The sequence below is a fragment of the Artemia franciscana genome, chromosome 6, assembly GCF_032884065.1.
Source record: "Artemia franciscana chromosome 6, ASM3288406v1, whole genome shotgun sequence".
NCBI lineage: Eukaryota > Metazoa > Arthropoda > Branchiopoda > Anostraca > Artemiidae > Artemia > Artemia franciscana.
The window spans coordinates 16993107-17013710 of record NC_088868.1 but is presented as its reverse complement, the minus strand read 5'-3'; the positions used below and the strand labels follow the sequence as shown (position 1 = coordinate 17013710).

Genomic DNA, 20604 nt, shown 5'->3' with positions numbered 1-20604 from the left:
ATGATCTTGGAAATTATTGGCCTATCTCAGTCTTACCTGTTATTTCTCGTCTGCTAGAAAAGTGTATTAACACTAGAGTTTATGATCATTTGGAACTGCATAATCTGTTAAATCCAATTCAATTTGACTTCAGGAAAGGGAGCCTTGATTTGTGATTATCTCCAAAACAGAGAGCATTATGTTCACATTAATGGATTTTCTTCAAGTAAGAGTCTTGTTAAATATGGTATCCCCCAGGGTTCTGTGTTAGGGCCTACTCTTTTTTTGATTTTTATAAATGATCTGTCAAATGCTGTTGCAACTACTTCTAGAATAGGGGATATAGTGAATCCCGCACTTTCGGGAACCAGCTCAACAATTAATGCAGAAATGACTATGACATGTCTTTGGTTGAAGATAAACCGCCTTGACCTAAATATAAATAACTCAAATTTTGTTATCTTTTCACGGTCCCCAAATTATTATCTTTGGATTATGGAAATAGCTACACCGAAGGGAATTTTTAAGCGATCAAAGTCCGTTAAGTACCTTGGGATTATTATTGACGAAATTTTATCATTTAAGTGCCATGTAAAAGCTATAAGTAGAACATTATCGCGGAATTTAGGGATTATCCGTAAACTAAAACATTTATTTCCTTCAAATGTTATACGGTTATTATATTTTTCACTGATTCATCCGTATATTTTGTATTGCTCGTCTGTATGGCTTGGGACATTCCCCTCAATACTTCGCCCAATCCACGTACTGCAGAATAATGCCATTAGATCACTTGTGGAATAGGGAACCGGGATTCGGTCAGGTCAATGTATAGTATGATAAATATAATGCCTGCAGCCGGATTGCGTGATTTTTATACACTGGTTTTTATATATAAGCACCATTATGGGTGCGTTCCAGAATGTTTTACGGGAAGTTTTCTGGATAGGTCTAATATTCATGATCATAGAACTCGAACAAGTGGAGATATTGAGGTTCGTCGCCTAGTTTCAAGTAGGACTGCCTTTTCAATTATTTATACAGGGGCTAAGCTATGGAATAAGCTTGTTCCAAGCATTAAAGAATTGCCCATTAATCAATTTAAGGCCGTGCTGCGTGTGGGGTTTCTTGGTAGGTATACCTTTGAAATAGATTGAGATTGATTGATTTAGTATTGAAAACAATTGTTTATTGTTTTTTCTTTTGATTTCTTTTTTTTTGCTTCGGGATCATGATATTATGTTGTTTGAATGTGTATGAATTATTTATATAATTTTTTTTTCTCGGTACACGGTTTTACCTTTCTGCTCATTTTAGATTAACTCATTGTTTTTGTTCTTTTTTCTTCTATTTTTTGTTCTTTTTGTTAGTAACACACCCTTTTGCAACGCTTTTGGTGTGCTACCGATTGATTTTGTCTGTGTTATTTCTTTTGGTTAATAAAATATACTACTACTACTACTACTAACCAATTTGAAAATTTTTCTATGATACTAAATTGTCTGTCTTTATATAGTCGATAGTATGTTTGTCCTTATATGTGAAGGAGTATAGCTGTAAGTAATTCATAATGGTGCAGTAGAGCTTTTTTTATTTTGATTAGTTCGGAAGTGTAACATTTTATTTTTCAATTTCCAGTAGTGTTGGGTATTGTTTAATATTGTTCTTTTCTCACTAGCCAAATTAATTATTAAGCTGTATTTATTGATTTCTCAGCTCAAGCTTAGTGACAGGAGAGAAAAAGGGTTGAGAGGCTCTGGAGTATTTAAGAGATGCAGCTGAAGCTTCAATCAATTTTTTTAAAAAGCTTTTTCTTTATTTTTTACTTTCTAAGAATTGAGTGTATTTTTGTGACTATTTTTTCACGTTTCAAACAAAAAATTATCTCAAGCTAGTAAGTAAAATCCTCCAAGTCCAAAAAATAACCAAGTTTAGAAGCAACAGATTACTGAAATAAAAATAAAACAAATTTGGTAATGAAAATATTTTATGCGGGTTCTAACTAAAGCTTAGGGACAAAGATAGCCATAGAATGATATTTTGTTGGCCTTGGGGTTTTGAATAGTTAACATGCAATTTTTAAGCATTTTTAATGACTATTTTTCTTGCACTAGCTAAATCCTGTAAGACAATTGAACGGAATTTTCAAAGATTCTGCCTTTTTAAAATATAGTTTACGATAGAAGCAAAATTTTGAATCAATCCAAACATAACAATGAAATTGCTCTCGCGAATTGCAGCATTTTAGTTATGAAATGGGGCTGAATTTTAAAATACCAATATAGTTATTATGGAATTGTGTCCCTAGCGTTTGCAGTTTCCAAAGTTTACAGACAAATAAACAAAAATATTATTAAATATGGATCGTAATTACATAGCATATGTATTTTATTTGAAAAAAAGTTAAGAATTTTTCTTTTTTCTTTTATGTATAAAAGCCCTATAAGAATTTACTAGTTAGAATTTGTATTTCATTGACTATGCTCAAGCCAAAACCTCTGAAACTTACCGAAATCTTCTACCTTAATTGATACAATGGTTTAAATAGAAGAGAAAAAACATGATTTGATGAGCATGACCTAGTAAAGTAATTCGTTGCCGTTACCTAGGTACTAGTCGTTCTCTTAAGCCGGTATTAAATAAATAGTAAACAAGTTTTTCGATCGAAAATAATGAGTAACATTAAAACTGAAAACGAACAGAGATTATTCTGTATATGAGGGGAAGGGGGGCTAGGCCATTCTTAATGATAGCTCTTTAGACTAAAGCCTTTTAGTTCTTTGAAAATATTTTTCATTCAAATTCAACGGGCCTTGTGTTCGAGCAGTATTCCTTAAAGAAGTGTGATACAATCTCAAACTTTAGCTTAAAGAGTGAGGGTTGAGGAAGAGACAGCCTCCCCTGCATATACAGAATAATCTATGTTCGTTCTAAGTGTTAATGTTGCTCCTTGCCTACAGTAGAAAAACTTGTTATTTTATTGAATTTTTGATCGTTTTCAAATTATGCCAGGATATTTCCATCCCTCCTCCCCTTGTAAAATTAAAATTTTTAAAAGAAAATTCTCCTCGGAGACTTGCCTACCCACAGGAATTTCTCCCAGTGAACCCCTCCCCCCTCGAAGAAATACTTTCCAATAAATGTCTGTTTATTTCCCAATAACAAATGCTATATGTTAACAATGGGCAAATTTCATAGCTTACACCCCTTTCCCCGGGGACTGTGGGGGTCATGTCGTATCCAAAGACATTTCTGGGCCTTATACCTGTGTTGAATTAAATGACTATCTAAAAGTTTTGATCAGGTGTCTTTGGAGAAAATATATCATAGGAGAGGGCTAGTTGCCCGCCAATCTTTTTGATTGCTTGAATAGGACACTAGAAATTTTAATTTTCGGTCAAATGAAACCTCTCCTGGTCTTCTAGGATCACTGGTTCGATACGGTCAGTAGTGGAAAACAAAAGCAAAACAAATTAACAGGCATCTGTGGCCTTTCTTTTAGAAAAAAAAATATGCAAAATCCCATATTTTTGTATGTAAGAGCTTGAGACCTCTACAGTAAGGTTTTCTGATACGCTTAATCTGGTGGCGTTTTTTCATCAGGATAACTTGACTTTTTTTAGTGCATCCACGCATTTTCGAAAATTGGGTAAATTTTCTAAGGCTCATAACTTTTGATGGGTAACGTTAAACTTAATGAAATTTACATATTTGGAATCAACATAAAAATTCGGTTCTTTCGGTGTATTTGTTAATATGAGTTTTGGTTAATATTGAGCCGAGTCGCTCCTTACTTGCAGTTCGTTACAACGAACTGGTTGAATAGATTCACTGTCAAAAAAAGAAGTAGCAGCTCTCCCTTTTTTTTATGGTTATGAGAACTTTCTAATGAATGACAAGAGAGAAAATTAGGTTTAAAGTGTAAACTTTCATTCGAGTATAACCAAACAAATATCTTGACAAGAATTTTTTGTTTTTTAAGTGTAAAATCATCGCTCTACACAATTTTATGGATCAATTGGTTTATTTTTTATTATCAACAATGTGTGTTCAATGCTTCTTTTTCAATATTGTAATTCTTGGAAATGTTGCTAATTTTCTCTAATTCTGTAACATAGTTAAATTGTGCTATTTTCTTTAACAGTACAAACAAAACATGCGTAAAATCATCATTTCTATGGAAGAAGAAATTTCATAGGATGTGCATCTTCAGGTTTACAGCGATACATTTTTTTTTTTGCTTTTTATTTGTACCGCTTTTTCCAAACTTTCGCAATACAAGTTCTATTGTCCGTAAATACTATTAACTTGTTTGGTTTCTTTCAAACAATTAAATAAATAAAAACAAGTTTTTTTAAAGGAAAGTAAGGAGCGACGTTAAGACTTAAAACGAACAGAAATTACTTCGTATATGAAAGGAGATGCTTCCTCATCAACGCCTTACTCTTTACGCTAAAGTTTGACTCTTTCTCTTAACTCTACTTTTTAAAACAGTAAAAAGGGTTCTCTGATACGCTGAAACTGGTGCTGTGATTTTCGTTAAGATTCTATGACTTATAGGGGTTGTTTTCCCCTATTTTCTAAAATAAGGCAAATTTTCTCAGGCTCGTAACTTTTGATGGGTAAGACTAAACTTGATTAAACTTATATATTTAAAATCACCATTAAAATGCGATTCTTTTCATGTAGCTATTGATATCAAAACTCCATTTTTTAGAGTTTTGGTTACTATTGAGCCGGGTCGCTCCTTACTACAGTTCGTTACCACGATCTGTTTGATATAAATAAAACTAACATTGGTTGGTTGTGATGCAAGAACTGCTAGGATTACCAGCAGCCGCTCGCTTGAAAACGGCAGCAGTTGGTTACTTGAGATTCGATCCTTGATTCTTTTTCAAATGCTTGTCAATAAAGAAAAATTAAAAACCTATACTAAAGTTCAATCCTACTCTTTACAAAACTTTAATGAAATTAGAATTGTATTGCCAAACACAGAAACATTTACGCAAAAAAAAACTAAAAAAGAAACCGAAGACCACATACCAAATGACGTCTCATAGGTATTCAGGTATTCAGAGGTCATGAACTGTCTCGTTAAGGCGGTTTTGCCAACACCCGTTGCACCGATCATCAAAACTCGATATGGGGCTCGTTGGATGTCTTCATTAACCGAAGAACATCGAGAAGACGGGGCATTAGTTGAAGACGGTGTTATGTTTTCTGTACTAGAATATAAAGAAATATGGGTTTCATTACATTACAAGTGACGTGCTTTGTCTATGTATTTTTATTAACTTGGCTTCTTTGAGCAAAAATGTCTGTTTTTCACTCATTAAAATGATTTATGGTGCTACCATCTACTTCCTCGTGTTATAATGGTACCAAATGTATGAATTTCAGACCTGGATAAAACCGCGAATACTTAAGTGATTCTATCATAAAAAGAGGAATAGGCAACTGCATCATGTTTATCCTTAGAAAATACGGTGATATTCCTCATAGAACTTGAGCCGATGCCTTGATTTACCTACCAAACTGAAGCTCTCCACTTAAAGTTTCAAGCATCTATCTTAACTTAAACATTCTAGTATCTAATTCTCCCAAAACTTGGAAGCGTGTTGTGACACGAACAAGAAACTTTCAAGAGTATATCTAGGGCTCAAACAGACATAAGTTGTCCTACAGTTGATTTAAAGCTTGCAAAGAGGAAGAAAAAGAAGTTTTCTTAGGAACCAGATGCAGTAAATTGAGCTTTCCAAGGTCCAAGGCTTGAGAGAAGAGGACTCTAAGCGGGACTTTTCTATTTTTAATAGGTATGAAATGACTTCAGGAAATTCTTCTAGCACTACAAGTAGGAAAAGTATGGAATTCGAACTTGGGCCCCTTATCTATTCCTGGAACTTTGTTTCCAAGGCACAAGAGTTTTTAGAAATAGTGAAAAGTCATTCCTCCGCAATTTTTGCCTTTCTTTATTCTTGTTCCACAAGCCATGGTCTTATCTTCTTGCCTCAAAAACAAGGGATCAAGTTGAACCAACATGAAGGAGCTCTCAAAAAGTTTTTCAAGTGCCTTGGAAATATACATCTAAAGCTCCATGGTCTTTAAACTAGTCAATTAATTTATAAATCGAGATCTATTTTGTAAAGTTAGTCCGTGATAATGTCTGAATAGATACTGAAATTTATTCAAGCAATCTATATACGCAAATTTTCGTTTAAAAAATTCGGCAATTCTTTATGTTTCGGGTGATATAGATAATCATATTTTTGAATCTATTAACTTTTTTTTATTAATTTAAAAAACATTTTCTACAAGACAAGTTTTACAAAGAAAAGTAAAGAGCTCCATTAAAACAAAACTGAGCAGAAATAAAGTCAAATTATCTTCTAAACGTAAAACTACCACCAACGCCATCAATATATAGATGAAACCCAAAACGAAAAGAAATTAAAATAAATAACAGAGTTAGAAGCAAAGTTTAGTCTTACGCATCAAAAGTTGCGAGCCTGAGAATATTTGCCTTATTTTAGAAAATAGGGCAAACACCCCCTAAAAGTCATAGAATTTTAACGAAAATCACACCATCAGATTCAGCGTATCAGAAAACACTACTGTAGAAGTTTCAAGCTCCTATCTATAAAAACGTGGAATCTGTTTTTGCCAGAAGACAGATCACGGATGCGTGTTTATTTTTATTTTTTTGTTTTTTTTCCAGGGGCGATAGTATTGACTCAGTGGTACTAGAATGTCGCGAGAGGGCTCATTCTAACGAAATTATAGGTTCTAGTGCCCTTTTATAAGTGACGAAAAATTGGAGGGCACCTAGGCCCCCTCCCATGCTCATGTTTTTTCAGTCACCGGATCGGAATTTCGAGATAGCCATTTTGTTCAGTATAGTCGAAAAACCTATTAATTATGTCTTTCAGGAAGACTTAATCCCCTGCAGTCAAAGGGGGGGGGGATGCAAATTGCAAACTTTTACCATTGTTTAATGGCTATTCGGAAGTCTACAGACATTTTCAGGGGAACTTTTTTACGTTAAGGGGGGGGGGGGGTATGTGGGAGGATCTTTCCTTGGAGGAATTTACCATGAGTGAAGAAAATTTCTATGAAGGGGCTGCAGGATTCTCTAGCATTATTTAAATAAATAAGAGAATAAATAAAAAAAAAGTGTTTTCAGCTGGAAGTAAGGAGCAGCATTAAAACTTAAGACAAACAAGAATTATTACGTCTATATCGGGGTTCGTCTCCTCCACAGTACCTCATTCTTTACGCTACAGTATTTTTAATAATTTAAGGTATTTATTCTATGGCCTTTGTGATTCAGGAGTCATTCTTAAAGAATTAGGACAAAATTAAAGCTTCAGTTTAAAGAGCAAGGCATTGACGAGGGGGCAAACCCCCTCATATACGTAATAAAAATATACAAATATAGAAGTTCGTTACGTCAGTTAATTTGTAAGTTACGTATATTTATTACTAATAAAAACATTCGTAAAAAAATGAAAAGTTAAGTTGACTTTTTAAGTAACCAAAAATTAGAGTGCAACTACACCTCCCCCCCATCCCTTCTTTTATCCAAAATCGTCCGATCGAAACTATGAGAAAGTTTCGATATATCAAAAAAAATTGATATGTCAAATTTTTGATTGATGTGTCAATTTTTTGATATATCAAAAAAATTGATATGCAAATTTCGTTTTAATGATTCATACGCGGTGAGCCATAATCAAAACATGCATTAATTAAAAAACATTCAGAAATTAAATAAAAAAAGTTTTTTATTGTTTTAAAAAGTGGAGTTGTGAGAAAGAGTCAAACTTTAGAGCAAAGAGTGAGGCGTCGAGGAGGGGACAACCCCTTTCATATACGGAATAATTTCTTTTCGTTTTAAGTTTTAATGTCGCTCCTTACTAGCAGTAAAAAAAACTTGTTTTTTTTATTCAATAAATAAAAATCATGAAGACTTTCAGGAATAAATATCAGTATATTGAGCTGACATTCCACGACCATTGTTTTTTTTTTAGTAAAGTGCAAATTTAGTTCTGAACTACTATAGCTTGTAATTTCCAATTAAATGCCCCATCAGAAGTTTATATGACCGACCATTAAAATCTTATATGGCCCTAGGGATCTGGTGGGTTGCGTTAACCTGGAGACATTGTTATATGTCCTTTAGACTATTCTGAAAAAGATGTCCATCTCACAATTTTGATCAAATGCTTTTGGGAGTAAAACGGTGTCAGGGGGGGGGGGGTCTAATTGCACTCCTACACTTTTGACTCTTAAAAAGGAGCTAGAACTTTCAATTTCCAATTAAAAGAGCCTCCTCTAAAGTTTATACAACCGCCCTTCCATAAAAACTTGATATGTCCCAAGGGGATAATCTACAACCCTTGTGCCCAGGTTTGAGAGTTTTTTTCGACCTCAAAGGCCTTGAAACATGGTTTTGGGATTATTTTGAATAAAATGGCTATCTCAAAATTTCTGCCAGGTAGGTTTGGAGAAAAGAAAACGTGAAGCGAGGGAAGCTAGTTGCACCCTGATCATTTTGAATCTTCACACACCAATAGAACATCTGACTTCCATCCCAATGAGCCCCCTCCAAAGTTTATACCTCTACCCTTACCAAAAAACCTTACGTACCCCAGGGGTATAATTTTACAGCACTTGCCTTGGGGGATGTGTAGGGTTTGTCATCCTCAAAGACATAATTGCTGGACATGCCAGCTACGCTAAACAAAATTGTTATCTCAAAATTTTTACTGGATGTGTTTGGGGGAGTGATGAGTTTGGGGGGAGGCTGGTTGCCCTCCAGTCACTTTCGACTGCTAAAGAACCACAAGAACTTTTAATTTCCAATCAAATGAGCCCCTTTCGATATTTATATGACTGGCCTTCTCTATATAAACCTTACATGTTCCCGGGGCATAATTTAAAACCCTTGCCCTGAAGGCTATGGGGGAAGGGGTTATAATCTTCAAAGAAATAATTACTAGAATTTTCGACTGCGCTGAGCAAAATGATTATCTCAAAATTTTGATTGGATGTATGGGTAAAGGGGGGATGGTTGCCGTCCAATCACTTTTGACTATTAAAAAGGGCGCTATAGCTTACAGTCTCAAATTAAATGAGCCCCCTCCGAAGTTTGTACGACCACCCTGTCGATAAGAACCATATTTGTCCCAAGGGTATATCTTATAACTCTTGGCCAGAGGGATGGGGGGGGGGCGCTGTTCATCCTAAAAGACATAATTTCTGGATTTTTCAACTACGTTGAACAGATTGGCTATCTCAAAATTTTGATTGGTTGTGTTTAAAAAAAAAAAAATAAATGAACACGCATCCGTGAACTATTATCTGGCAAAAATGGCGAAATTCAACATTTTTGCAAATAGGAGCTTGAAACATCTACAGTAGGGTTTTCTGATACGCTGAATCTGATGGTATGATTTGCATTAAGATTACTTTTAATGTTAAGGGGTGTTTGCCTCTATTTTCTAAAGTTAGTAAATTTTCTCAAACTCATAACTTTTGATGGATGCTACTAAACTCGATGAATCTTCTATAATTGGAATCAGCATAATAAGGTAATTCTTTTGATGTAGGCTATGTATTGATATTAAAATTCCGATTTTAGAGTTTTGGGTTACAATTGAGTCGAGTCGCTCCTTACTTGTAGTTTGTTACCACGAGCTGTTTGATTACAGTTCCGATCCGTTGCTGATGCATTTGCAAGAATTGGATTATTGCTAAATATAGATAAATGTGAATTTCTTATATTTAATGGGGTTAGTTCGTCTCATCCTTTGGATTGCATTTCTTTTTCCGTACCACAAGTTACTTCTTTTCGATGGCTTGGGATTTCTGTTTGCAATTCTTTAAGTTCTTTTCGTTTTCAGATGATTAGGGACATTCAATTTCAGCTTAAACTGGGGTATTCTAAAATTGTTGCAAATCGTGGACATTTCCGGCGACAAGCACTTACAAAGCTGTACTCGAGTTTCATCGATCATTCTGTGTTATTTTGTGCTGTTTTTTTTTTATGCTTTTGAATAAAGGTGACGTAAAGAGGGTCAAGACGGATAACTATCTATATTTAAAGTTCCTACTTTATTTACCACGATCATTTCGGAACCGAAGGTTAATTAGTAAATATCAGGCAACGGATATTGTTCTTTCAGTGGAAAAACTAAGTTCAAATTTAATTGATGAAGCGCCAATCTGTCTTGGTCCTAACAATCATCTTATCCCCCTCTTTTGCTAAATTGTTATATTTTCTTTTTCTTATATTTGTGTTATTTGTTTTTGTGTTTTTTTTTTTGTGTTATTTGTAGTTCTTTGTTTTTCTCCTTGTACTCCACTTTTTCCCTTTTGTAAGTGGGTAAGAAATAAATTATTATTATTATTTATCTATTATTATTAGCATTTCTTTGGTCATGTTTGGCTCTTTAGAAAAACCTATTAAACCAGAGCTAAGAGCTCATATGGCACTTGTGACGAGGTTGGAAGAGCCAAGAACCAAGAGCTCATATGGCATGAGCTCTAGCAAAATGATAAGAATCAAAAAATTGATTTAAAAGGAAAATCAGAGGCATAATGCCGGTCAGGATTTAAAATAAGAGCTCTGAGACACAAGGTCCTTCTAAATATCAAAATTCGTTAAGTTCTGATGACCCACTCGTAAGTTAAAAATACCTCATTTTTTCTAATTTTTCCTCTCCTTTCACCCCCCCCCTCAGATGGTTGAATCTAGGAAAATAATTTTCTCAAGTCAATTTGTGCAGGTCCCTGACACGCCTACAAATTTTTATCATCCTAGCACATCCAGAAGCACCAAAATCGCCAAAGCACTGGACCCCCCGAAACTCCCCCAAAGAGAGCGGATCCAGTCCGGTTACGTCAATCACGTATCTAAGATATTTACTTCTTCTACCCATCAAGTTTCATCCCGATCTCTCCACCCTAAGCGTTTTCCAAGATTTCTGGTTTCCCCTTCCAACTCCCCCCAATGCCATCAGATCTGGTCAGAATTTAAAATGTGATCTTTGGGACATGAGTTCCTTCTAAATATCAAATTTCATTAAGATCTGGTCACCTGTTCTTAAGTTAAAAATACCTCAATTTTTCTATTTTTCCAAATTAACACCCCCCCCCAACTCCCCCAAAGAGAGCAGATCCGTTTCAATTAAGTCAATCACGTATCTAGAACTTGTGCTCATTCTTCCCATCACGTTTCGACCCGATCTCTCCGCTCTAAGTGTTTTCCAAAACTTCCGGTTTCCAAGATTTCTGTTTCCCCCCTTCAACCTCCTATGTCCCCAGATCCAATTCGAAATGAAAATGGAACATCCGAGACATAAGACTTTTCTATATATCCAGTTTCATTAAGATCCAATCACCCATTCGTAAGATAAAGAAACCTCAATTTTCACGTTTTCCAGGATTTCCAGTTTCCCCATCCAACTCCCCCCAATGTCACCGGATTTGAACGTGATTTTAAATAAGAGCTCTGAAGTCCAGGATCCTTCTAAATATAAGCTTCTTTAAGATCTGATCACCTTTTCGTAAGTTACAAATGCCTCATATTTTCTAATTTTTCTCAATTACCATGCACCCCACCAACTCCCCCAAAGAGAGCGGATCCGCTGTAGTTATTTCAATCACGTATACAGGATTTGTGTTTTTTCCCACAAAGTTTCATCCCGATCCCTCCACTCTAAGCCATTTCCAAGATTTCTGGCCCCCCAACCCCCCCCAATGACATTGGATTCGGTCGGGATTTAAAATAAGAGATCTGAGTTACGAGGTCCTTCTAAATATGAAATTTTATTAAGATCCCACCACTCCTTCGTAAGTCAAAAATAACTCATTTTTTCTAATTTTCAGAATTAACCCTCCCCCCACTCCCCCAAAGAGAGCAGATCCGTTCTGGTTATGTCAATCATGTATCTAGGACTTGTGCTTATTTTTCCCACCAAGTTTCATCCGGGTCCCTCCACTCTAAGCGTTTTCTAAGATTTTAGGTCCCCCTCCAACTCCACCAATGTCACCGGATCCAGCCGGGATTTAAAATAAAAGCTCTAAGACACCATATCCTTCTAGATATCGAATTTCATTAAGATCCGATCACCCATTCGTAAGTTAAAAATACTTCATTTTTTCAATTTTTTCCGAATTAACCGTCCCCCACTACCCCCCACCCCCAGATGTTCGAATCGGGGAAACGACTATTTCTAATTTAATCTTGTCTGGTTCCTGATACGCCTGCCAAATTTCATCGTCCTATCTTATCTAAAAGTGCCTAAACTAGCAAAACCGGGACAGACAGACAGACAGACTGACAGGCAGACCGACAGACCGACTGACAGAATTTGCTATAAGTTAATTGATTAATACCAAGTGCCATAAAAACCAACCCTACCCCACAGTAACCGAAAACTTCAATACATGGTTAATAAACTGTGAAGGGAGAAAAATCGCCATTTGAAGGTGGTATAGAAATAGTAACTATTATTTCGACTAATCTTGATGATAAAAGTTTGCTATGAGAACAAATTTGTGGAAATTTTGGAAATGAGACTAAAATATGACAAAATTAAAACCACACTTTTGGAATCACCATAGATGGAACCCCATTAAAGAGAACTACAGTCCCCCATCTTGAGTAACAAGGAAAATCACTTTTTCACATGACATACATTGATGTCTCTTATTTTTAACTCATTTTTGTTTTTCTTCTTTTGGTTTTACTTTCTCCACTATTTGAAAGGAAATCATTTGAAAGGAAATTGCTATATATGCGCTTTTTGCTTATGACAAAACATAATATTACAAAAAAAGTACAATTTGTACAATGTACAATGACATAAAAATAAGTGCAGTGACAGAACACACGTAAAAGAGGTAACACTATATTACTGCCAATAGTAAAGGCCATAAGGCTTCAATGTTTTATTTTTTTCCGAGGCTTCATATGGAAGGGATGCTCGTACAAAATCCGAAGGGGGGCTCATTCAATTGAAAGTCCCAAGCTCTATTGCCCTTTTTAAGGTTCGAATTAAACGAAGGGCATCTAGCCCCACCCCCACACCCTCTTTTGGCCAAATGCATCAAATCAAAGTTCTGAGATGGCCATTTCGTTCAAATTAGTCCAAAGATCAAATAACCAAAACTCCAGGGTTAACGCAACCCCCCAGAGCCGGAGGGCGAGTGCTGTAAGCTATGCCCACTGGGATAAGGTTTGTATAGAAGGGGTAGTAGGATAAAATTTTGAGGAGGCTTATTTAATTGAAAATTAAAAATTCCAGTTTTCTTTTTAAGAGTCCAAAGTGATCAGAAGGCAATAGTCCCCACATCCTCTTTTTCCCAAATGCATCTGGTCAAAATTTTTGAAATGACATTTTGCTCATAATAGTCCAAAGATCAGATGAAATAACTTTCCATCAACAAGCCCCCAATAGCCCAGGGGAAAAGGTTGTAAGTTATACCCCTAGGCCATATGAGGTTTTTATTAGAAGAACTTTGGAGGAGAACCCATTTTATTGGAAATTGAGCTTCTAGATTTCTTTTTCAGAGTGAAGAGTAATTGTAGGACAACTTCCCCCCCACACCCTTTTATCCCCAAATGCACCTGATCAAAATTTTGAGATAACTATTTTGTTCAAAATAGTCCAAGCATCACATAATAAAGCCTCCGGGGTTGCCACAGCTCCCCAGAGCCCTGCGATAAAGGTTGTAAGTTATAAGTTTAGTTATAGGCGTAGGCTTAGATAAAAAAGTGGCCATAAAAACTTTGGAGGAGGCTCATCGATTGGAAACAGAAAGTTCTCGTTTCCTTTTTAAGAGTCAAAAGTGATCAGCGGGCAAGTAGCCCCTTCTCTTCACCCATTTTTCCCCAAAGGCATCCGATTCAAATTTTGAAAAAAATTATTCAAAATAGTCCAAAAATCACATAAAAAAGCTTACAGGGTTGACCCAACTCCCAAGGTTTCGAGGGCTGTAAGTTATGCCCCTTAGACATATAAGGTTCTTATGGAAAGAGTGGCCATATAAACTTTGGAAGACGCTCATTTGATAGGAAATTTAAAGTTCTGGATTTTTTTTAAGAGCCAAAAGAAACTCGCCCAATGCCCACTTTTCCCCAAATACATCCGATGTATGTTTTGAGAGAACCACTTTGTACAAAATATTCTGATATGATCTAACAATGCTTCCGGGCTCGAAACGCCCCCAAGAGCTAGGGGGAAAGGCTTGTAGGTGTTATACCCTAGGGCATAAAAGGTCCTTTGGGAAAATGTAATTGTATCCAAAACATGAAAAACTTTGGAAGACGCTTATCTGATTAGAAATTGAAAGTTCCAGGTGATTTTTAATAGTCAAAAGTGATTGGAGGGTAACTTGCGACATCCTCACGCCTTCTCTCCACCAGATATGTCATATCGAAACTTTGAATTTACCATCTTGCCAAAAAAAGTCCATATACGATATAGCAATACCTCCAGGGCTGACGAAACCCCCAAGAACCCGGGGGAGGGATTGTTAGTTAAGCCCCGGGGTATATATGGCTTTTACAGACGGAGAGGTTGTATAAACTTTGGAGAAGGATCATTTGCTTGGAATGTGAGAGTTTTAGCTCCTTTTTAAGAGTCGAAAGTGGTTGGAACAAGCACAACTATTTCCCCAACAGGATCCGATCAGAATTTTGAGATGAATATTTTTTTCAAAATAGTCTAAGATGAAAATCACTTGCCTCCAGGGTTGACTAACCCCCTCTTCGGCCCCAAGGGTAAGGGCTGTAAGCTATGCTGGCTGTCCATTGTTAACATAGAAGTTTTATTATAAAAAGGTTGGTTGTATAAGCTTTAGGGACACTTTTTCGATTTGAAATTGAAAGTTGTCGTTCCCTGTTTAAGAGTCAAAAGTAATCAGACAGCCACTAGTCCCCTTCCTTTACACCCTTTCCCCCGAATGGATCCTATCAAAGGTTTGAGATAGCCATTTTGTTCAAAGTTGTTCAAGTTAAAATAACATAGGCCTCCTGGATTTACAACCCCTCCAGCCACTGGGGTAAGGGCAATAAGTTATTTCAGTTGCCTATTGTCAACATATAATGTTTCTTTGGAGGAATGAGTTGTAGAGGAGGCTCATTTGATTAGAAAGTGATAGTCATTTTGTTCAAAATAGTCCAAAAGTCAAATAGCTATAACTAAGGGTTTGAAAAACCCCCAACAGCTCCCAGAGCAGTGGCTCTCACTTATGCAAGTAACCCATTGATAATATATAAGGTTTTTAGGAAAAGAGGACATATTTGAATTTGGATCTCAAAAAGTGGAAAAATAGAAGTTCTAGTGTCCTTTTATGCGTCAAAAATGATTTTAGGGCAACTATCCCCCCCACGCCCTATTTTCCCTAAATGCATACGATTCAAAATTCTAAGATTATCATCTTGTTTAAAATAGTCCAAAGATGAAATAACTATGATGAAACTTTTGAAGAAACTCATTTTATTTGAAATCGAGAGTTCTAGTTGCCTTTTTAAGAGTCAAAAGCGATCAGGGGGGAACCAGCACCTTGTTCTAGGGCAAGGGCTGCAAGTTATGCAAGCTGTCAATTTGTTCTTAAGGAATTGGTGGTAGTATGGACTTCGAATAAGGCACATCCGAATTTAGATTGAAAGTTCTAGTTGTCTTTCTAAGAGTTGCGATTGAAAGGAGAGCAGACAGCCTGCCCCATACCCTTCTCTTTCCAAATGTTTCCGATTAAAGTTTTGAGAAATCTCTTTTGTTAAAAAATAATCCAAATGTCAAATAGCTATGGTATCAATTCGTTTCCAGTGAAGCACCAATGATGCAGTAGGGTTTTGATTTTTACAGTTAGGGAACGGGGCAGTAACCAGACTCTTGTTTGCAGAGATTTTTGTTCGTTTTAAGCTTGATTTGCATATTCAATTTAGGTTTTAAGAATTTTGAGCTTTATTTACTCATTTATATTAGTACCTGTTGCATGTTTATTTGTCGTGATTTTTTTTTTTCTATTCTTTAGTAGTAATTAATTTAAGAAACTTTTTCCACAAAACAAGTTTTTCAAAGAAAAGTAAAGAGCTCCATTAAGTCAAGAATGAGGAAAAATAAAGTCAAATAATTTTTCAAGCGTAAAACTACCAAAAATTTGCTATCAATAAATATATAGCACTCAAAACGAACAGAAATTTAAACCAATAGCCTAGTCAAACTGAAAATGAGCAATAATTAGCACGAGTAGTGCTTAAAAATCCCATACTTTATCAAGACCAGAACACAATTTGCACTTTACTGGCATAAAAAATGACCATGGATTGCCAGTTTAATTGACGTATACTGATATTTATTCCTTAAAGTTTTGATAAATATTTTATTTATGGAAGTAAGAAAATTGAATGCCATTCAAACATATTTTGTTTTTATTGACATAGTCTTTTTGATGGAAAAAATAATCTTTTATGTCTTTTCAGTTCTTTTCTATAAGAATCCATGGTATGGGCTGCTGTCTGTATGTTGGAGAAACTTTTTCAACAAATTTTAAAACAAGCAGTATTTTTTGCATGATCGTGAGGGGTTGACATGCCTAAGGACATAGTTTCTGGACCGTTCTACTATGCTGAACAAAATGGCTGTCTCAGAATATTGACTGGATGCGTTTGGAAAATGAATGGGCTTGAGAGAAGGGCTGCTTGCCCTCCAATCTCTTCTTACTCTTAAAACGGGCACCAGAACTATTAATTTTGAATTGAAGTAGCTCCTTGTAAAGTTTCAATGATATTTCAAACTATTATAAAGTCGTTGTACCTATGATATTGCTTATATGCCCTTCTGAAAACCTGTAAGCTCAGAACTTTCTCCTTTAATTGTAACCCCTAAACGTTCCCTAAGAGTTTCATCTTAATACCTTCAGCGTCATTAGTTATATTGACATAGTGGTAGCATTAAAAGTATAAATATAGTGCCTTCTGCCTAATTTAAAATCACCAACAACTTACCCTTATAGGTTTCAATTGCTAATATAAATTGTTCTTCAGATATTGCTTTGTCGCCTTTTTGAAAGGCCACTAGCTCATGGTTTGTTTTGATTTAGTTCATCATCTGCCTAAATATTTCTTAAAAGCTCTACCTTAATACCCTTAGTTTATGCGGTAACAATAATTTTAGCAGCATTAGTAGTAGTTTGTGCATAGTACCTTTGGTTTCTTTAACAACCCCTTTAACAAACGCTGAAAGTTTCAGAATAATAAAATACCATCAACGATCCTAAGGCATTTATAATGCATCCTCGACTATCAGAGTTCAAAGAGTGAAGAGCTAAACCAGTTTTCAATTGAATTGGATATAGTCCTTGCTAAGACTTTGATGAACTTGCGTAAATAACCAAGCACATATTACAAACGTGAGTACTTTTGGGGCGGCAAATTGGAACATTCTGTTGTTGAAATTTGTTACCTGTAGTTTTCACCCCCCCCCCCCCCCCATTGTGACTGAAGATTGTAAAATGGCAAAATACAAACCGTTTGATCTTGTCCTAGCTTCATTTCAAGGATATCCCTTATGGCCATCAGTAGTTATTAAAACCACCAAAGACCAGGAAAATCAAGCTAGATATCTAGTCTTTTGCTATGGCACCCACTCGGAGCATAATATAGCTGAAGCACACATCCCCAACTGGAATGGCCATTTTAAAGAAGCTTGTGCGAGGACAGATAAAGATGTAAATAAGGCTTTTGAAGAGCAGCACTTATCCCCTGATATTTTCAAGACTCTAAGTAAGTCCTACTTATCACTACCCGCTAAAACTAAAGGAAAATCCAGCTTAGCACCATTAACTCCAACTTCTGCAGCAGCATCAACTTTAAAAGAAATAATAAATGAAACTCAAGAGGAACTAATGAGCACTAAGTCTAACCTAATGAATGATATATCTCGTGTCGTATCAAATACAATGAAAGATCGCCGAGCTTCGGAAATTATCAGTGAAGATATTGTGAACGAAGTTTATAAATCGGTTTCCCTTGAATATAATGCGAAATTTGAAAAAATTGAAACAACCCTTCGAAAACTTTATAATGCAGTGAACTTGCTTGAAAATAAAATCTCTAAATTAGAAGACAAGTTTGACCAACTAGAGCAGGATGCCTTACTTGATAGCCTAATTTTCTACGGTGTGAAACCAAACCCCAATGTGGAACTGAGAGAAAATCTTAATGGAGTGATAACACAAATAATGGGCTTGCAAGATTTTGATCTAATCATTATTGATTGTTGATCATTATTGATCTAATCATTATTGATTTGATCTAATCATTATTGTTAATGGTATTGATCTAATCATAGGCAATATTTATCGTTCTCCTAGTGGCGCGGTTTCGTTGTTTCTTCGGAATCTTGAGGAAGTACTTGACATAATATTGAAACATCCGTGTCATTTAATCATAATGGGTAACTTTAATATAAATTTGTTGGATTCAAATTCTTCGGTTTCGGTTGATTTTCTTTCAACCATGCTTGCCGCAGGAACTCTACCAACTACATCCATCCCCACAAGAGTAACGAGTTACAGCTTCTTTGATTGACAATATCTTCTCTACGCTTTGCTTGAAGAAAAACTCAATTTGAGTTACTGATATCTCCGATCATTTTCCCATATATTCTCGGTTCAGTTTTAATCGGGGAAGGAATAACCGGACTCAAGTGTTTGATTCCTATTCTATTAGGTTTGGTGAGAATGAGTTTTCTCTTCTTGGTTCTAAATTAGCGAAAAATTTGTGGAGCTTATTTGATAATGACAAGGATGTTTCTTGTTTATTTGAGTCGTCTTATGGAACCATAAAAGAGGCTATTCTTAACATTTGTAAAGTACCACCTTCTAATCGCAGGTCTAAAAGGATTATCCCTCTAAACCCATGGATGACATCCGGACTTCTAAAAAATTGGAGAAGGAAAAATAATCTCTGGAGGTATTATAAATGCGCTACACTTTCAACGAGTGCTATTCGTCTTTGTCAATTCAAGATTTACCGGAATATATATAATTCCTTGTGCAGGAAAGCCAAATCTCTCTATTATCTAAATAATTTTGCTGCGTGTAATAAGGATATTCGTAAAACTTGGAAGGTAATAAATTCTGTGCTTAAACCTGGTTCTCAATATAGGTCTTTACCTATGAGTCTGGTCATTGGTGATGAGACTGTAGAGGGTGAGCTTAATGTCCAAGAGGCATTTACTTCATTTTTCGCTAGTATTGGTAATAATATCGCTTCCACAGCTACTTTTTCTCGGTCTAAGTCGGACTTTAGATCTTACCTCGGGCCGTCTTGTGTTAAGTCTATGTTTCTAAAGCCAGTAACAGAAATTGAAATTACTAAAATTGTTAATGGCTTGAAAGACTCATCTTCATCTGGGTCAGATTCTATTCCTACTAAGGTAGTTAAATCTATTCTTCCTTCAATAGTTGTGCCTCTTACAAAACTTGTTAATCTTTCATTTAAATATGGGGTTTTTCCAGATCCTCTCAAGCGTGCTCGGATTATTGTTCTGTATAAAGGTGGACCAAGAAATGATCCAGCAAATTATCGACCAATTTCAATTTTATCAGTATTTAGTAAAATCTTCGAAAAGGCCATGCTTTCTCGTCTGCTTAAATTTCTAAAATCTAAAGAGTTTCTTCATGATTTTCAATTTGGTTTCCGAATGAAGCACTCCACTGAGCATGCCTGTGTGACCCTTTTGAATTTTATACATTCTGCATTGGATTCTGGATTAATTCCGGCTGCTGTATTCCTGGATATTCGCAAGGCATTCGATTCCTTGACCCATGAAATTCTTCTATCGAAGATGTCTCATTTTGGCATTACGGGTAATGTATTTTCTTGGTTTGAATCTTATTTGAATGATAGGTTAATTTCTGTCAATCCACAATTTAATTTCTGTCAATCACAAGTGAGCTTTGGCGTCCCTCAGGGATCAGTTTTAGGGCCAGTGCTATTTTTGATTTATATAAATGATCTTTTTTACGCAGTAAAAAAGCAGAAACTTATTCATTGCTGTAGACTCTGTCATCCTAAAACTTCCCTTGCCCATAGTGCCAGCTATAGTTCGCCATCTTCTGATGTCCTTGTTTGTTTTGCTGATGATAGCACACTCGGCACTTCGGGGAACTGTGAATCCGAGCTTCGATTAAACTTGGAATACTTGTTTGAGAGAGTAATTTCATGGCTTGATGCTAATTTTCTTACCCTAAATTATTCAAAATCCAATTTTTTGATATTTTCGCATGTTTCTCAGAATTATCCCAAGTTATCAGAAATTCATCAGCCAAATGGGATAATTCACAGATCTGAAGATCGATATATTCGTTTTTTGGGCATTCTTGTTGATGAAAACTTGTCTTTCAAGCGTCACATTGATTTGATTAAAATGAAGATATGCAAGAGTCTCGGTATTTTAAGGAAACTCAAACATATTTTCCCTGGATCAATTTTGGAAATCCTTTTTCACTCCTTGATCCGATCTTACGTTTCCTACTGTCCAATAGTATGGATGTCAACCTTTCTTTCACTGTCAAAACCACTTTCTAAGGTTTATAATAAAGCTAGAA

The 20604-nt window shown here is 35.7% G+C and overlaps 1 protein-coding gene across 6 annotated transcripts in view; it reads right to left on the bottom strand.

Moving 5' to 3' along the window:
* Window positions 1–20604, bottom strand: part of LOC136028113 (GTP-binding protein RAD-like) — a 196796-nt gene that overhangs the window by 53320 nt on the left and 122872 nt on the right. For all 6 annotated transcript variants that reach the window (XM_065705750.1, XM_065705748.1, XM_065705752.1 and 3 more), the window contains one exon: window positions 5023–5204. In XM_065705750.1, the coding sequence (XP_065561822.1) occupies window positions 5023–5204 (182 nt within the window). The remainder of the gene's footprint in view (window positions 1–5022; window positions 5205–20604) is intronic.